Source organism: Pagrus major, chromosome 20 (assembly GCF_040436345.1).
Source record: "Pagrus major chromosome 20, Pma_NU_1.0".
Lineage (NCBI taxonomy): Eukaryota > Metazoa > Chordata > Actinopteri > Spariformes > Sparidae > Pagrus > Pagrus major.
In genome coordinates this window covers 13833751-13853103 of record NC_133234.1, presented here as the reverse complement: position 1 = coordinate 13853103, position 19353 = coordinate 13833751, and the positions used below count along the sequence as shown (strand labels likewise).

At 40.8% G+C, this 19353-nt stretch overlaps 3 protein-coding genes across 3 annotated transcripts; 1 reads left to right on the top strand and 2 right to left on the bottom strand.

The window, feature by feature from the left end:
- Positions 1-2019: 2019 nt before the first annotated feature.
- Positions 2020-3997, bottom strand: vkorc1 (vitamin K epoxide reductase complex, subunit 1). Its single transcript, XM_073489038.1, has 3 exons — positions 3715-3997; positions 3256-3365; positions 2020-2441 (listed from the first exon to the last, which is right to left on the bottom strand). The coding sequence occupies exons 1-3, from the start codon at positions 3882-3884 to the stop codon at positions 2230-2232; spliced, it is 492 nt and encodes a 163-aa protein (XP_073345139.1). The 5' UTR covers positions 3885-3997; the 3' UTR covers positions 2020-2229.
- A 1759-nt stretch (positions 3998-5756) lies between these two features.
- mapk7 (mitogen-activated protein kinase 7) lies at positions 5757-13530 on the top strand. The gene is made up of 7 exons (XM_073489036.1): positions 5757-5844; positions 7340-7620; positions 7768-7933; positions 8837-10365; positions 10454-11571; positions 11754-11884; positions 13188-13530. Exons 2-7 carry the CDS (start codon positions 7344-7346, stop codon positions 13333-13335), a joined length of 3369 nt encoding a protein of 1122 aa, XP_073345137.1. The 5' UTR covers positions 5757-5844; positions 7340-7343; the 3' UTR covers positions 13336-13530.
- Positions 13531-13937: 407 nt separating this feature from the next.
- On the bottom strand, positions 13938-18913 carry LOC141015115 (serine protease 33). Its single transcript, XM_073489037.1, has 7 exons — positions 18826-18913; positions 18574-18692; positions 18275-18390; positions 18055-18131; positions 16810-17081; positions 14802-14962; positions 13938-14619 (listed from the first exon to the last, which is right to left on the bottom strand). Exons 2-7 carry the CDS (start codon positions 18617-18619, stop codon positions 14365-14367), a joined length of 927 nt encoding a protein of 308 aa, XP_073345138.1. The 5' UTR covers positions 18620-18692; positions 18826-18913; the 3' UTR covers positions 13938-14364.
- Between the last annotated feature and the right edge of the window lie 440 nt (positions 18914-19353).

Here is a 19353-nt window from a genome sequence, read left to right as displayed (position 1 = left end):
AGCCTTTATTAGTTAGGCCATAGACCATATTCACATGGCGGCCATTTTCCTCTGACATCATGCTCAGGGTGGGAAGCTCGACTGCTGGGCCATGTAATTCTGCTGTGTTCCAGGTTTCATGTCATATAAAGGTAAGGAATCTGACAGAATTGTTTTCAATTTACCATTTGCCAAATGAAAAGATGATGGACAGTGAAAATCTGGAGGGACATCGGGCCTTATTTCAAGATAAAACTATAAATTTGATAGCCCATTAGCTAACGTTAGCATTCAACCACTTCCTAGCTAACCTGACAGTTTGATTTCATCCAGTGTGTTTCACTCTCAGGGTTAGATAAATGTGTCCAAGATGTGTGTGTTGATTGTGTGAGTTAATTCAAGCCTCTCCTAGTGTAACGTGCAACACCATCAAACAGTAATGTTAGCTAGGACAGAGTTGATTGCTAACGTACGCTGAGAATGTAGCTTAATTTCTCTCTGGATTTTCACTCTCCATTGCTATTGGAGTTTTAATTGGGTAAAATTATAACAATTTGTCAGATTTCATGTGTTTATAGCTTACAACTTAAAGCCTGAAACCAGGCAGTATGGAATTTGAGGTTCCCACCCTGAGCGTGATGTCAGATGAAAATGGCCGCCATGTGAATATGGTCTTAAAATCACAAAATGTTTTTCTTTGTGTCCTTATTTATGGTGTGACTTTTGCAACAGGTCTCTTGAAAGTCGTCATCCATTGTCTCTGGTCATCTGAAAAGGAGAAGTGGCCTTGTCATGGTGATATGAGGGATTAAACATTACAGCTGACTGAGTCACTCGTTGTCAAAAATCAACTAGATTTTGTGGAAAGTTACCCTCCAAGGAAGTAAACTGTAAAGGGCACTGGAAAGAGTAAATCATAAGGATGATGCATGGTGAGGAGTGACATAAAGAAAAGAGGCTAAAATAGACAAGAATGTCACGTTGGATATGTTGTAAGAAAGTCTTTGTTTGTGTGTCTCCTTTCAGTGACATCTGTCCACACTGGGAGTCAACCGATAATGGGAATGCTGACAAAAGCTGCTGAAACCTGTCGTTGAGGGTTGTTAATTCACTTTAGGCTTTTTGTGCAACACCTTCTGGCAACATGTAGGTATCAAAAAATGTTTGTCTTGTCAGTGTGCTCACAGCACACTGAGACATGATCACTTAATTTGCACTTTGCACTGCAAGGGCTTTGTTATCCACTTTCTTTGTTGAAAAAAAAAACCTCATCATCAATCTAAATGTGATTAAATAATTACATTTTTTCAGTATGTTAAAGCTGCTTTACTCATCTATTGTCTATCTTCATCTGTTGTGTTTATATGCAATGTGATAATAAACAGTCAAAGAATATTATTCCAGGAAAGAGGCACAGATATAATAGTTGTTCCTTTGTCGTTTATCTTGGTTTAATCGTTTCTTTATTTAACTAGGCGGTGCATCAGCTAAATGTTTGCGCACTGTTGGACTCTTTACTCACTTCTGAATATATTCTGATTAAGTAAACATTGAACTTAAATGATAGATTTATAGATGGTAGTGGATGGAAGTAGTACACAAATAAAGCAAGAATTAATATATACCACCGATTAATAAAACAAATGTAGTGCTGGATGTGTGATGAGTTCAATCTGCACCTTTGATTTCAACCATAAAACTGTCTGCCTTTAAGTCCACCAACTGATATCAAACATCCTCGGGGAGTAAACCTAACACAGGATAAGTTATTCTTGCTGTACTTGTCACGCACCTCCCTGTGTTGTTGAAATATAACATTAAATTTGACCACAGTCACCACACAATGATAACCCTGCATATTTAGCTCTATCTGCTGGTTAAACTGAGTAATTACATGTTGCTGTACCTCTTCACCAGCTTTTTAGTTTGTGTTTATACACTTCCAGGATTTTGTTGGCTTTTCAAGCCGGGCCTAAATCACACGAGACAAGGTAAAGTATTCAAAAGGTGTGTAATCAGTATCCCAAATACACATTGATATACAAAAATGACTGCTGCTTTATTAGGTTTGTCTACTAAAATCATCTTACAGATCTTCATAGGTGCTCGTCCAGTCCTGTTTCTCTGAAAAGTCTTAACAGGTGTAAACACAGCAGAAACACTGTGGGAGGGAATTTACTTTTCAGATCCAGTGCAGCTTCAGCTCAGGAGAGAAAAAATATTAGTGTTGAATTTCACAAGTGACCCTTTCTATCCGGCCTTTTCCTTCATTCCTTCAATAGCTCTCCTTCGTTTCAGGTTGGTGAAGAGCAGCGCAAAGTTGACAATGTATGTTGACACGCAGACCATGCAGAAATCCCCCAGAACGAAGGCGAGAATGCATGCGAGATAGAGCGAGCCGGCCACAGACACCCAGGAGGAGAAGATCAAAAACACTGCAGCTTTTCTGGACAGAGACAGTCCTGCAATAAAAGGCAAATACAACAGGAATTCAGTCCATCAGTAGAACATACCTCTATTTGCACATCCATGTGCACTGTTTTACTTCCATTTGCACTCCACTCCATCTGCACTGTTTACACTGTTTACTGTAGCTACTGTTAATTTTAATTTTAATTTTATATATTATATATGTGTAATGTATGTTTTGTATTTTGTATGCTACTGGACACTTGAATTTCCCTCAGGATAAATAAAGTATCTATCTATCTATCTATCTATCTATCTATCATATTACATAGCTTAAAGGAGACATATTATGCTCATTTTCAGGTTCACAATTTTTTTTATATTTCATACTGTCCGGTACTGCAGCTCTGTATTCCCGCTCTGTCTGAAACAGTCTGTTTTAGCTCCTTTCTCTTGAATACACAGTCTGCTCTGATTGGTCAGCTCACAAACGCCTGAGCCAGCTCTGCTAGCAACTACAGCAGGGCTGTGCTAAATCAATTCTTATGTGCCAAACTACTATGTTTGACATGGTGACACAGTGTGATGTCACAAAGTCACTGAATTAAGGCGGGACTACTGACGAGGCGTTTCAGCACCAGTGTTTTCTGTGGGAGAGAGGAGCTTCTGTTGATGCAGACTTTTGGCTTTTTAACTTTTAAGATCTTTTGCATGCACAAGAACTATATCGCTTTATTTCAACTAAAACAACATCCAACTTAGAATTTAGCTGGAATGTAAGCCACAGTTCACTAACATACTGTAGCTATTTTGCCTAAAAACATTCAGCACTGCTGTGTAATTTGCAGAAGACAATAACAGACTAACCAAGGCCCATCTGTAGAGTGTAAAATATGATGCCAAGCACGCTGTTGGGCTGGTTCAGAGGGCTATCTTCGGCCACAAAGAACTGGACCAAGCCAAAACCACGTCCCCATCTGCCAAAAAGAAAGAAGAAACAGTCAGAGCAACTCAATAATGACAGGAGCATGAAAAAAAACAGCCAAAAAATATTTTAGAAGAGATATTTTTTTTATTGAAAGAAATTGGACAGGAAGATGAATATCCAGTCAGTATTCTCCTGAAATAAATAGCTGATGTGAAGTATTTGCAGAGGAATTTAACACGTGGCAGCAAAGGGGGTCTGACCTGCCATAAAATATCCAGATTGTATGCATACAAGTTAGAAAAAAGAGATGCTTCGATGGCCACTAAAGTAGCTACAAACCGAGGGCTTGTATTTCTGCACAGTAAAAAAAAGGTATGAGCTGATAAAACAAAACATACCTGGAGGTAAAGACTTTGGAGCAGCTCACCGACTCCCCCAGGTCACACATCGCTCTGTAATCTGGGTTCCTCTCTCGGGACAGCTCGACGTGAAGCGCGTAAACAGACAGAAACAAACCGAAAACGCACAGAAATATGCGCGTTTTCCTCTCCCACGTCGGCACAGCCATGACTGCTTCAGCTCGGGACACTTTGAGATGAATTTAAAATGGCGTAAAAATGACTAAACAGCACCTCAGTCCGCTTCGTTTTCCTTTCAAACTTCACCCAACTTCACCTAGTCGAGCCGACGTGTTAAAAGCCAGATTCTCACTTTTGATTGGTCTGTCAGATTTTGGTCGCTGCCTCTCATTGGACAGCCCGGTCCAGATGTGGAGCAGCCAGAGGGGAGTTGACTGTGTGATTACTGTGGACTTCAGTCTGTTTGGTCTTCTGGGGGAAGTGTTAAGAACTGCCCCCACTGTGCTCACACCAGCCACTGCTGCTTTTCACTGTATAATGTGGCCTGTATGTGTTCAGCACATGAATGTCTCATGTCCCACTTACAAAATAAAAGTGTAGAAATACTGTGTTACAAGGTAAAATCCTGTTGTATCAATATGTACCTTAACGAAAGGTAATTGTATTTATAACACTAAATGGCACATTTCAGACCCAAATAAATTAAATTACTGGATTATGATTATTTATTAGTTGTTTGTTTGTTTGTTTGTTTGACAGGAACGGTGTACAGCCTCTTAGCTGTACCTAAGTTAGCTTTAAGCACATTTACATCTGTAGTCCTTGGGCAGGAGACAGAAATAAAATCTCTGATAATAAAATTAACATTATTGTATAAAAAACACAGTTACAAGACAGTAAATATTTACTGTAAGACAACATCAGCAACCCCAACAACGACAGTTTCAAAACTTTACAACATGAACAACCAGATGTCGTGAGATGGAGTGTTTTCCTCTTTGCTCGATGGGTACATGATTGAGTCGATTTAAGCCATGATCTCATCTTAAATTTCAAATCAGTGGAGCTGCAGCATTCTCTTATATAACTTGTTACTGAGCTCCAAAAGAAAATTGGTTGCTCAAACAGAGAGAGCTCAAAAACTCAGAAGATCTATGTTGCGTTATGCAGCCACCTCTGTTGTTGGTCCTGCTGATGCATTAATGTGAACATCATTTTAATGTTGCAGCTGGTAAAGGTGGAGCTAATCTCGATTACTGTATATACTGCAGGATAGTTTAATCCAGTATAAATAAAGATTTATATTTGGTATGAATAATCTGAATCTACAAAGTAACTAGTAACTAAACCTGTCAAAGAAATGAAGTGGAGTACAAAATGCAACATTTGCCTCAAAAATGGTGGAGAAGAAATACAAGGCCTTCCTCAAAATTGTACTTAGGGTGAGTAAATGTGCTTATAAATTCCACCACTGCAAGTAGTAATGCCAAAGTCTAAAAATACCACATTATGAGTAAAAGGCCTGCAATATACAGAAGTATTTTTTATTTTTTAAGCTTATTTCTTATTATATAAGGTTGTATAACCACCGGGCAAAGAGGACATTTGTCCCAAAAGCTCCAGGTTCAGTGTTTGTATTATCACCCAGTAATTGCAGCCTGTCGTATCTGTGTCAAAATCTAATTTAAAGTCTTGATTTTGGTTTATACTGTGCTTGCATGGTGCATATTACTCAATAAAGTCCCTAAATATTGGCTATTTAACCTATATATAATGAAAATAGATGAGATAATTACATTTCTTACATGCTTAAACATGATACCACTCTACTAGTCGTTAGTTAAGTCCGTCATACATACAAAGAGGCTCAAGTGCAGGTATTTTTTTGTTAATGTGGCTCCACCTCAAATGATTAAATTCTGGAAAACAACGTCACCTAACCCACCCAACAAACAGAGACCCTACTGTCTACACTCATGTCCCGCCTCTAACCACGATCTCTGCTCCTATTGGACGTTCCACTGTACGTTGCCTCTCCTCATTGGTCCGTCACATGGCACTCAAAACCCAACGCGGAACTGCACGAGGAAGCGGCAGACAAAAACAAGAGATAGCCGTGCTACTACGGGATTAAAGACATAATTACGGATGTCGTGGTTGACTCACAAGGTGAAGTCCTGTTCTGTTACTTAGAAACACGTCTCTGTGTTCACTCGGTTGTTTGTATAAAATTATATAAACAAGGTTTGACGGATAATATTTCCTAGAAATCCTAGAAAGCTTCAGGTAACTAGCCTACGCCCCTGCGCCAAAAGTGGGTAATGCTGCGTCTTTCCATGTGTTTAATTATTCTCTAAAATCACTCTGTAGCACAAACAACTAGCGGGCTGCTAAACACACCTTCTCGTGGGTTTGTTTATAGTGTATTTGTCAGCAGACTCGAGCTGAACTCAGACGTCTCTTGGCTGAGAGCTACAGGTTTTGGTCATTTGACTGACAGGCCTTGTGTGTGTGAAGTTGCTGGGCAGCGTGTTGGTCACGCCTCGTTTCTGTCTTGTCAGCTTGTTGTAGTGTTCAGAGGTGTTAAACATAAAATACCTCATTGTAGTCGTGACTAAACAGTTGCCAAATCATTATCTTAACCCTGTGAAGTTGATTGGTCTGTGCTGCACCTGAGTGATCACTGACTGACCTCCTGCAGTGGCTCCTGGGGGCCTCAGTGTTTCTGCCACATTGTGTGACTGTAGCTGTCCAAGCAAGGACTGATAAGTGCAGGGACACACAGTCAATGTTGTTGACCAGCAGTAGGGCTGAAACAAACATTTGATTTCAGTGTCGATTAATCTGATCATGTTCACGATTACTCGACTAATTGTTTTGTCTATAAAAAGTCCCCAAAAATTTGAAGAATGCTCAATGTTCAATTTCCCAGACGCCAAAATGACATCTTTAAATTGCTTCTTTTGTCCAACCAACAGTCCAAAATCCAAACTCTTCATTAAATATCATAGATAGGCAAAGAAAAAGCAAATCCTTACATTTAAGAAGCTAAAACCAGCAAATTTTTGACAGTTTTGCGACAATCTAATCCATTAATTGTTGCAGCTCCAACTAGCAGTCAGCAATGGACCAGTTTCCTTTTTTTAATTAGCACAGCACACGTTTCCCACACAATACTGATATGGTCGTTTTCAAAAGCAGGTGAGGCTATTAAGTGTTTTGTTAAAGAACATGACACTTTTATTCAGTGCGGCTACTAACAACTATTTTCATTATTGATTGGTCTCCCTATTATATCTTATTAACTGATTAATTGCCCTGTCTATTCAGTGTGAGACAAGAACAAAACAGAGCCAAAAGAAACAAATTTAATTGCTTGTTTTGTCTGACAAATGGCCCTAAACCTGAAGATATTCAAGTATCAAAAATTACTATTTGATCATCGAAATAGTTGCAGTCTGTTGATCAACATAACAAGAAAGGATCATAGAAACACCAATTATAAACACTGAAAATGACATTGGACAAATACAGTGTCACTTGTTATAAGGTATAACACTTGAAAACAAGCAGTAAAGTTATATAATCCACAGCATTGTGGTCAAGAAGCTAAGAAATCAAACCAATGAATACCTCTCATGTTGCTATTTTTGATTCTTTACAGAAAAATGTCAACTAAGGAGGGCGGGGAAGGGAAAAATGATCAACCTGTTGCCATGTCGCCTGAAAGAATGGCCACTGACAAAAGCAGAGAAAACCAGAACCAGCGTGGCGTCCAGGCAGCGGAAGGCACCGCAGACACCAGCACAACAGCAAAAAACTTGGCTATACTGAAAGCACACTCTCTGGATGTGAAGTTCGACGTCGGAGAGGAGTATGATGTTATAGAAACCATCGGCACAGGGGCCTATGGCGTTGTTTCATCTGCCAGGAGGCGGGATAATGGTAGGGTGGATTTGATGAAGAAATAACATTATAACTCATTCTGTGTATACTAAGAGTCTTAATGTTAAATGTGGCAATTCAATATTGGTTTAACATTGTTATTCAAACTCAGTTGTACATCCTGTATGTCCTGCTGTGTTTTTCCAGGCCAGCAGGTGGCAATAAAGAAGATCTCCAATGCCTTTGAAGTGCTGACAAATGCCAAACGCACATTGCGAGAGCTGAAGATCCTCAAGCACTTCAAACATGACAACATTATCGCCATCAAAGACATCCTGCAGCCGAACCTTCCTCACTCTGCCTTCAAGTCTGTGTATGTACATTTGTTTCCATTGTAGCTTTGGTAGCAAACAACACATGGTTCACAAGGTTCCTGCTCAGGCCAGAGATGTCTGCAGAACTCTGAAAGTGTATTCATTAAGAAAATATCTAAAACTTTCATTCACAAAAATTGGATATGTAATGTTACTCGACCTGTTTACACACAACTAAACTTTCTATCAAGTTATGTACTCAGAGGCATTTCACTTGCTGTCGCTGAATAACAATTTTCACATTAATCTAACTATTTGTCTAGTTGTGTTTTTCATCTCACAGGTTTTCAGTAATATAGATCAATAACCAAAAAGTTTTCCACCTTTTGAGCAAAAGGGAATACCACAGCCCTGATCTCTCCTTTCTTTAGTCATGTAGCATTCATTTCAAAATTGCAGTCTTTTTATTGCATAGACAGCCGTGTTTTAAAAAAAGACCATCTTTCCAGCGGTGAAATACTTCTTTCAGATATACTTTATGACTCCACAGATCTCTAATTTAATGTGGCTATACATAATAATCGATGCTGGAGAAAAAAAATCATGCCTATCAAACATATCCTACACATTGTATTGGTTAAATCTTATATATATCCTGCCTTTTCTTCTACTATAAAGATTTTCATATGTTTAGAGATCATTTTATGCCCTGACAAAGGAATGGAGTTTGTTCAGAAGATTTATGTTTAGATGAGAGACGCATTGGGTGAATTTTAGAGCTCATACAGTATAATCTGCTGTTTGAATTCTTTGAAGATAATCCACTACAATATATTGCAATTGGAATTTTTTTCACATGGCCACAGTTCACTTCTATTAGTAAATCAAGATGACTTCAGTTCTGGACAGCTTGTTCAACTGTTGTGAGCTCATCTGTCTTTCTGAACTTCCCTTCTGTGCAGGTACGTGGTGCTGGACCTCATGGAGAGTGACTTGCACCAGATCATACACTCTGCCCAGACGCTCACCTCAGAGCACACCCGCTACTTCCTGTACCAGCTCCTCCGTGGCCTTAAGTATGTGCACTCTGCCAACGTCATCCACCGTGACCTCAAACCCTCCAACCTGTTGGTGAACGAGAACTGTGAGCTAAAAATCGGGGACTTCGGCATGGCGCGGGGTCTAAGTTCACACCCCGAGGAGTCTCACTCCTTCATGACTGAATATGTGGCGACTCGATGGTACCGTGCTCCTGAACTGCTGCTGTCTCTGAATCACTATAGTTTGGCCATTGACTTGTGGTCTGTTGGCTGCATTTTTGCAGAAATGTTGGGCCGTAAGCAGCTTTTTCCCGGGAAGCACTACGTCCACCAGCTCCAGCTCATTCTGTCTGTGTTAGGCACTCCTCCAGAGGGGTTGATTGGTGCTATAAGGGCCGACAGAGTACGCTCTTATGTTCAGAGTCTTCCATCACGGTCCTCTGTGCCTTTGGCCAAACTGTACCCGCAAGCCGAAGCAGAGGCTTTGGACTTGCTGGCGGCCATGTTGCGCTTTGACCCTCGTGAGAGAATCAGTGTGACACAAGCGCTGGAGCATCCTTACCTGGACAAGTACCACGACCAAGATGATGAGCCAATTTGCGTGCCAGCTTTTGACTTTGAATTTGACAAGCTTCCAATGAACAAGGAACAAATTAAAGAGGCGATTCTGATGGAGATCCAGGACTTTCATCAAAACAAACAGACCTGTCGTCAAAGGCTGCAGTTCAGGCCTTTGCCGAGGGCGAACGTCAGAGCTGCGGCACAAAGCAGTAACCAGTGTAATGTTCAGCCTGCGACTGTTAACCTGAGCAAACCAACACTGGTTCCAATGGCACAACACCCGCAAGCAGCACAAGTAAAACCTCAACAGCAACAAGACCACACACCAGCAGAAGTGAACCACACATTTACAAATCAGTTGCAAACCTTTAACAAGCCTGCATCCCTTTTGGAAGTCATCCCGCCTCATGTGACCCATAATCTGCCTCTGCTCTCGAAAAGTGAAAGTGACCCAGTTGATGTGGACATGCCCAGTGCCAGCTCAGACAGCGGTCAGCCAGAGACCATAGATTTAACCACACCAGTGTCCAGTCAGGACACTCCACCAGAAATAATGAGAGACAGTGAGGTACCAGAGCAGCTAACTAGCAGTCAGGCTCCTCTGACTCAGCCCACCCAGAGCCAGTCCATGACCCAGGCTCCCACCTCCATTCCTGCAACGCCAGCACAGACCCTGACACCCCTCCCCACCACTGTGCCTTCCCTTTCTCTCTCTGTGGCACAGGCCCAGTCACTGTCTCAGTCCCTTTCACAGTCACTGTCCAAGAATGCGAGGCCTCCTCAAGGTGCAGGAGAGGGAACCAGAAAAGAAGGTGCCATTTCAGAGGACACCAAAGCTGCACTCAAGGCAGCTTTATTGAAGTCAGCTCTCAGAAACAAAGCCAGGGGTGGTGAGTTCACTGTTTTCCATATCTACTTGTATCACTGACATGTCATTCTTTAAACCAATTTTGTTTGAATTTGATGTCTTCATTGCAGATGGAGGTACCTCTGCTCTGGGCATCGACGCTGGTGCAGGAGGAGGTGTATCGTCCTCGCTGTCTTCTGTGGCAGATTCGCGTCGGCCTGTCACAGCACAGGAGCGTCAACGAGAACGAGAGGAGAAACGAAGGAAGAGGCAGGAACGGGCAAGAGAGAGGGAGAGGAAAATGAAGGAAAAGGAGAGACGAGAGGGAAAGCAGGGGGACTCGCTGGGTGGGGTTCTGCTGAGTGACAACGACAAAAGCCTTTTGCAGCGTTGGACAAAGATGATGGACAGAGGCGGTGAGAAATCTCAGATTCCTAATAATAACGATGGAGCAAAAAACAAGGACTGTATTGTGAACTCACACCCGTGTGTAGCCATCGGTGATAGCACACAAGGAGCACTGAACAACACCACAGACAAAGAGGCAAGGAAGATTCAGTCTCATGAACAGTTAATCTCTCAAGTTAAACCCAACCAGCAGGGCATGTTTCAGCCTCCCAGCACCCAGCAGCCGTCATTACTTTTCTCCATGAGCCAGAGGAAGCCTCCAGCGGATATTGTTGTTGCTGTAAGCGGAGGGATAGAAATAATGACTGTCGCTGGTGGCTTCGTTAAGAACAACACCCTCAAACCTCACAGCGAGAGCAATGGACAAAGTGGTTTCAACTGTTTGGGGAACTGGAGCGGGCAGCAGTTAGAGACGAGGCCAGGACAGCAACCACAACCAAACAGGAAGCCGCAGCCTCCCACGGCAAGCTTTCTTCAGCCCCAGCTCCAACCTCAAACCCAGCCTGAGCCTCAACCTCAGTCGCAGCTGATACCTCTGGAGACTTTTTTGACTAAAGCTCCAACACTGACCACCAGAGAGACAAATGGCAACGTGGATATCAGAGGCCAGAATAACCTTAACTCACACCCTAACCCCTCAACTACAAGTGCCGGTCGAATGGAGAAGCTGTGCCCCTCCATAGGAGAGAAATCCGGGCCACAGACCACAAACCCTCTCTGTGGGGCTTTAGGGGTCCCCTCACAGCCTCATCCCAGCTTAGGATTCACAGATACTGGACAACAGGGGCCCTCCATCGCCCCTGACATCCACACAGTAACACTGCAGCTCTCAAAGTCCCAGGTGTGTCTTCATTGTAAAATATTCCATTGCTTTTTGCAGGTTGGCAGAGCACTGATACAGCTTTCATCATAGAAGCTATACAAAAACATACACACCAGGCTTAAATGTCACAATCTTGTGCTTCCTGATCTTAAGGTCACCAAGTTCAGTTGACGCAATGTTTCCCCCTTTGCTCCTGTCAGGTGGAGGACGTTTTACCCCCTGTGTTCTCGGTCACCCCTAAAGGCAGTGGGGCTGGGTACGGTGTGGGCTTTGACCTGGATGATCTTCTCAATCAGTCTCTCACAGACCTGCAGCACTGTGACCGGGACAGGTAAGGTTTAAGACGGTGTGAGCTCGGTACCAGATTTTAATTAGACTAATATCTGCTTCTGTGTATTTCTGGTAGTCGTCGTTTAGGCAAATGGTGCTCAAAGAGTTTTTAATTGACCTCGTACAGCTGTGTGTGCCACACATTACTGTCATTACATATGTAATGTTTTATGTCAGGTTCATCATAATGGGTGCAGCACAAGTTAACTCAAAGGATAGGTTCAAATGCTCACATGCCATGCCCATGTGTACATTAATAACATAAATGGTTGCCGCAGTTACTGTGGGACAAAGTCCTTCTGAAGCCAATATGAGGCTGCAGCAGGCTGAGTTAAAATGAATCCTAAATTCAAGTCTTTTTATACCAAAATCCAGCTTTGTGTTATTATTGCAAAGCACATCTACATCAAGACTGCTACAAGTCTTTATGCCATGGCCCTATACCAAAAAGTATTTAGTTGAACAGCTGCAAATAATAGTTTTCATTTGTGTAGTTGTGTTTGACCACAAAAAACAAAAACGGATTACATTCAGTTTATTATCATAAATGACATACACAAACATGGAACAGTCATTTGATAAGCTGGAATTGGGGTAACTTTGGCATTTTTGTTGAAAAAATGATTTCAACCATGACTGAAATGTCCAAATAGTTATAGATTAATTTTCTGTCATTACTTAATTGTTTTGGCTCTATTCGAGATGAGAGAACAGGGCAGAGATGTGTTCTAGGTGTCTATATCATATCGTAATTGACTCTCCCAGTTTTTGTTTAGTTTTTGGTTAATGATTGCCACTTCCTTGTAATAAGCTACACTTCAGATGACTTCTAAAAGTGTTGAAGCACCAAATTTTAAATTATTATTAATGAGCTTTAACCAAATGGATTTTCTTAAAGATCCCTCTAAAACATGTTTTAGGACAGGAAGATATTTCTGCTATGAATATACAGTGTGGTTTGAAATGTCTGATAGGATTTTTCCACAAAAGAAACGATTTTAAAAGTTTAAGTACAATACACAAATATTTCCTACTTCACTGAAAAGTCAATACTTAGTCTTTGTCTACCAGAGACAGATTTTAGGTGAACTCAGAGAAACCTCTCTTCACATACATCAGTCTGCACAGTGAAGGTCGAATATCCAACTAACGCGACAAGGACACATTCCAGTGGCTGCAGACTCGCATGTTGATTTCAGGACAGTTTTGACTTTCAGTGTTGGTTCTCAGTTGTTTTAGGATTTTGTATGATCAAAGAAAAGGACCACTCTAACGCTCTCTATACTTTTCTCCTCCTTCATCAGTTATGACTCAGCCCCCCTCTCGGCCTCCCTCTTATCTGATTGGAGCGAGGTTCACCGCATGACTCCGGCTGATCTGGAATCGCTGCAGCAGGAGTTGCAGCTCGGCTCTCCCATGATCCTCTCTGATACCATTCCCCCTGACGCCTAACTTTCCCTTCCTGGAATTTCAAAGACGACACTTGGATTTGTGTAAATGTTAGTTGTTTTTTAAGCATGAAAATTTTGACTCAAGACTTATCAAATTAATTTAAAAGCTAGCTTTTTTAATAGGCACTACTGAGCAGTCTTTTTTACCATTACGACATGCTGCACTTTCTTTATAATAAAGAAAACGTCATCATCACCTGTCTCTGCCTAACTTTGTCTCTCAAACTTACTTTACTTTAAAATAAGTAAAAGAAATTCTTGAAATAACAAGTAAAATGATTAATTAATTTGCATTTCTGTAGACACATTTGTTTAAAAAATGTATCGCAGTAACAAAACTGCAGTCTTTGTTGCTTGTGCAACATGATAGGACTACAACTAATGATTACTTTCATTGTTAATTGATATGTTGATGATTTTCTCAATAAGTCAATTAGTTTTGCGTATAAAATGTCAGGAAATGTTTAGAATTGTTTCCCAAAGCAAAGTTTTGTTCTCAACTTAACGATATTCAGTTTACTGTCATAGAGGACTAAAGAAACCAAAAGGTAAATCACATTTAAGAAGCTGGAATCAGAAAATTAAAAAAATGACTCAATTCGATCAATTATCACAATAGTTTATACATTTAATAGTTGACAACTAATCGATTAATTGTTGCAAGTCTAAAATATGATACTTTCCAAAACAGGGCCATCAGAAGTTAAACTGAGCACTGACCTGATTTTGGGAAAAAATCAAGTTAACAATTTATTTCAAATACAGAACACATAATTTATTTATCTCATAATTCTGATTTAAAATACAAAACCTATCCAAACCAATTTGAATCAAAGATCATAATAACAGTCATAATTCTAAAACTCAAGATTATATTACGCTTCATGTTCAATATGGCTTCATGTGCATGTCAGGTACATTTTTAAAAAAAATTTTACTATTCAGGAAAACTTTGGACTAAGTCCAACGTCATCTCCTTCATTTGTCCTGGTTGGTGTTCCACCTTCCAGAAATCCAGTTTGTAAACGTCTTATCTCTGAAGCAGGAGCAGTAGAGCAGACAGACAGCTGACCAACATGACAGTCCTCCCACTCCAGTTCACATTAGCTCCTCCATACAGCCGGATCTCTGTAACCGTGTTGCTGATGAAGCTCGAGTAGCTGGTCAGTCTGGCGTACACACCTGGCTTGTTTCTCTTAGCACAGCCCAGCCCGAAACTCACCACTCCAGCCTGCACCCAGGTCCCGTTTGCCATCTGGCAGACGAGGGGCCCTCCTGAATCACCCTGCAAAGACGACACACACACACACACACACACACACACACACACACACACACACACACACACACACACACACACACACACACACACACACACACACACACACACACACATAGAGCCATGTTCAGTGCATGCAAGCAGTGAGTTTGTGAATGTAAACACACAAACAGCTGATCAGACAGTACCTGGCAGGAGTCCTTGCCGCCCTCCTGGTATCCAGCGCAGATCATGTCATACAGGATGTCCACCTGCTCAGTCGGGTCCGTGCGGTACATCTCCTGACATGAACTCTGGGATATGATTGGCACCTGCACTTGCTGCAGAGTCCCGACACCTGGCAGAGGGACTGAGGGGAAACAGAGGACAGATAGCCAACAGAGAATGAAGAATAAAAAGGCAAATTAAACAACAGGCTTAATGGACATGTATATAATCAACAAGGTATAACCACTTAGATATTTTAACTATGTTTCATGCATTTATTATCATTTCCCAGTGTTTCTTGTGTTTTATATTCTTTGTATATTTTTACACATATGTAAATGGATTAATTTGATGGGATAAAACCAAACCAAGCCAGAACTGCTCATCATGCAAATTATTTTAAGATCACCATGTCGTGATACTGTGACTAAATGAAGTCGTATTATTTGTAGTTTAGCCGTTTTTCTTTCTTCTCATAATTATTTTGTGTGTATCTGTTGGTCTGGAAGGCGAGCTGCTGCATACAATTGCCTTTACAGGGATAAATAAATGTTTACCGAATTAAATTTTAAGGTAAGGTAAATTAGATATAATTAAGTCCTATACTGAAATATTAACGTCTTAATGCTATGTAATGAAATACATGTCACTCAGTCACTTTTGAAAAATCCACTATCGCTGATCTTTGTAAGACGTGTTTTGTCTGAAATCAATATAACATATGCGTTAAAGCTGTCACGGTATAAGATTTTCACTATATGATTATTGTGGCCTAAAGAATCCACAATGATGTCATTATCGCGATATCCACACTGGGATATTGAGCGACTCTCTCTCATCCATCATCTCCTCCAACATGTTTTTGCCACACACTGTGGTAGCAGCTTCCTAGCTAGTTACTGCATCTCCTTTTTTTTTTTTTTTTTTTTTAATAAATGGTGGTTGCAACCAGCATTAGGCAAGGAAAGTATATTTAAATGGCATCATTCAGACACAGGTTTATTTAAAGTGCTTTAAGGTGCATTACCACCACCATTTACATAGTATTATAACCTGTGTAGTATTAGCATGATATCGATAGTAAATTTTTAAACATCTCGATTATCATCCCCATCGATAAATCGTGACACCCCTAACATGTGTCTGTTCTGCTGTCACGCATTACTTCAGAAAAAACTCTTCTCATGTGTAAAAGAAAATTTAACCGGACGATTAATTTGACAACGACATTGTATAACAGAATAAGAGTACACTGAATGTCAGTAAACAAAAATATTTAATCTTAACTCAATCAGCCATAATGATTTCTAAACATTACTCACTACTGGCATCTATAACGTGTGCTGCACAACACTGGAACACCAGATAACTTGAAATGCTCTATTTGGAAATAATTCATGATTATAAAATGATTGGCATGATTTCGTAGGGTAGTGCATTTTATCAAACAACCAAAGTGAGCCCTTCCTTGTTTTATAAATTGATCGAGAATGATTGCGATTGGTGGTTGCGAACTGTGGGAGTTTTCCTTTTGTAACAAGTAGCAAAAGGTTTTAGCAGGGTACGTCAACGCTGAGACGATATATTGTACAGCCCTATCTATAACCCATCTGGTTCCATGCTCTACTGTAGATACTGATATTGTAACTGTAAATGATACCTATAGGAGGACAGAGTAAATCATTAAAAATGTATTACTACCTACTATACTTTTTTTTTTTTTTTACTCACCTGGACCTGCACTTGACACTTGACACTAATCATTATACTGTTGAAAAAGCAACAAAGATCATGATGGAAAGCAGTTGAGGATTATCTCTAATCCTTTTGTTCCTTGATTTTATCTTCTTTGACATACACAAAATTATTATTTGCATGCCAGAGTCCAAAAATAAAAGAATAAAATAGTATTTTGGAGACTTTGGAGAAATAATTAACTGCTGAATAATAAAGTTGCACACACATCAACATGATGGGAAGAAGTCTTACCGTCTTCCCGGATGTCCCCCCAGCCAGTGACATAGCACTGCATGCCACCTGGGAACAGCGTGCCAGAGGCGGGCAGGCAGACGGGACGGACGTAATCGGACCAGGTTACCGGACTGGACAGCTGCACCAACGCCAAATCCTTCCCATCGTGGGGTTCGGTGTAACCGGATGGAATCACAACCCGGCTCACGCGATGCGTCGACTGGTGCGAGTTGAAGCCATTCAGCTGGTACCGGCCAACGTAGATGATGTAAGAGCTCACGTCAGAGGGACTGAAAGAAGATGGAGTGAATAAAACCTGCTAGACAGGAAATTTGAAACCTTACATTTATACTAATAGAGGGTATTTGAATGGCTCATGGTGCTCCTTGATGTTTACCACATTGTTGAGGTAACATTTTGAAAGGCATGAGAAGTCTAATTATTTGAAGGCAACAGTACACAGTAACACTGTAAGTCCTGATTTAAACTGAAACTAAAAGCTGCAGAATTCCAAAATGAAAGACCAACAGTCAGCAGGATTTTTAGTTTTTAATAGTTAAATTTATTCAGTATCAACCAATATGTTTTTTTTCAGGGCTCTGCAACTTTATACTTCCACTACATTTCGATGCATATATTGTACTTTTACCGCACTGCATTTATTGGACATCTGTAGTAATTACTACAAATGAAAACACTGATTCTGATAATTGGAAAAAAAACCTAATATCATATCCCAGTGTTTCCCCTACAGTCATTCATGAGTGGTGGACCACCACAGTAAGAAAATGACCATCGCAGCCACATAAAATTGGAAATATAAAGTTAAAATCTTGCTGATAAAACAAAAAAAAAGCATGAGTCTGCTTCTTAGTAGCCCTTTGATTATGATCGGGTAACCAAACATGAACAATATTAGTGCTGCAACGACTTGTAGCACTAGAACCAAAACTAAGTGATTGAAATAAATGTTTCCCCTGCCACCACTGAAACAAAACAGTTAGAGGAAACAGTGAAACCTGATAATCAACCAGGTGGATTTAGGATTCTAGTTCCTAAAAACATTCTGGTGTTCAAGAACTTTGCACTTTGCAAGAGACTATTAGATTATTAATCATACTCTCCTTGAAAAGAATCGATTTCAATGAAGCGCTTGCAAAAGAAATTACTCTGACGGCTCATATAAGAAGCAGAGCACCTGTGGATTGGCACTCAACTGAGAGTTCACCTGAGGATGTTTCAGCGTGAGGAGATTTTTCTTACTTGGGGAAACAATGAGCGGCTGACAGGACCCAGTTCTCTGTGATGATGGAGCCTCCACAGGTATGAGCATTGTCTTTCTGGAAGCCGAGGGGAGAAAAAGAGTGAGTCATCTCAGCATCACTGGCAAACCCCTCTCTCAGCAGGTCAGTCTGATAAACAACACTAAACCACACATGTAACTTGCTACAGGCACAGAGGATCGTGCTTCGGAGGGACCTACCTGTATATCCACCTGCCAGGGCCAAGATCCATCTGGGGCGTCCATCCCACCCACAATCCTGTTCTCCTGTAACGGTGGTCGGCCACAAATTTGTTGGGCGTAGGAGGCTAAAATACCTGAAAGTGGTCATAAATAGCACTTCTGATTCACTCTGACCGAGGCAGCTGAACTTTTTTACAGTACGAAACAAAAATGCAGCTTTTGTGGCTCAGCTAACAGCACATATAACATGTTTTACAGGTGGACAAAGAGAGACAGTCATGGCGAGAGCAGGGAGGGGGATGACGGGTGTTACTCACCTGATACGCACAATAAAATGGCAGGAAACTGAAGTTTGGGCGACATTTTGCGGTGTTACGCGGCACAGATTATGTCTGAACTACTGCTGGGGCACAATCAATGATGATATCTCTGAAACCTAAAAATAAAAACAAAACGTCAACACCGTTATATCTACCTGCCCTCTTCTTCAGGTGTGACTCCAGCAGTACAGGTGAAATCATTAAAAAGTTACATCTCCTTCGATAAAATCACCCCTTCGAGCGTTTTACCTTCGACAAAATCCCTCCAGGTTGACCAAATAAGGCTGCACGTAAATTCAGAGTGGAGGCTTCGATCACAAACAGCTGGCTACCTGCGCCACCTACAGCCAATCAGAGCTGCATGTCCCGCCCTCCTCATACACCTGAGCCAATGGAATTAACGGAATGTAAGCGGGACAAATCGTATCCTGCTTGTGATTTGGTCACAGATAAAGCATCATTTCCGCCTTATTTAGCGCGATAAAATGTTATTTATCATGGTTCTATCCAGGTTTATTTTTCTATTTTATACAAACAATTACATCTCACAGCTCTTAATGCTCGGCAGCATAGATATTGGTAAGTGATAGCCTGCAAGTGTTTTTGATATTATACCTGTTGTAGCCTATATATACTGTATGTTGCATCTCATTATAGCCAATATGCTATATATGATGTTTGTTTGAGGTATAAAAATGTATGTGTTTTATTTATATTTATGTTTTATGTTGCCATTTTAATTGCACAGCCAATTATCAATTCAATACTTTGCTAATA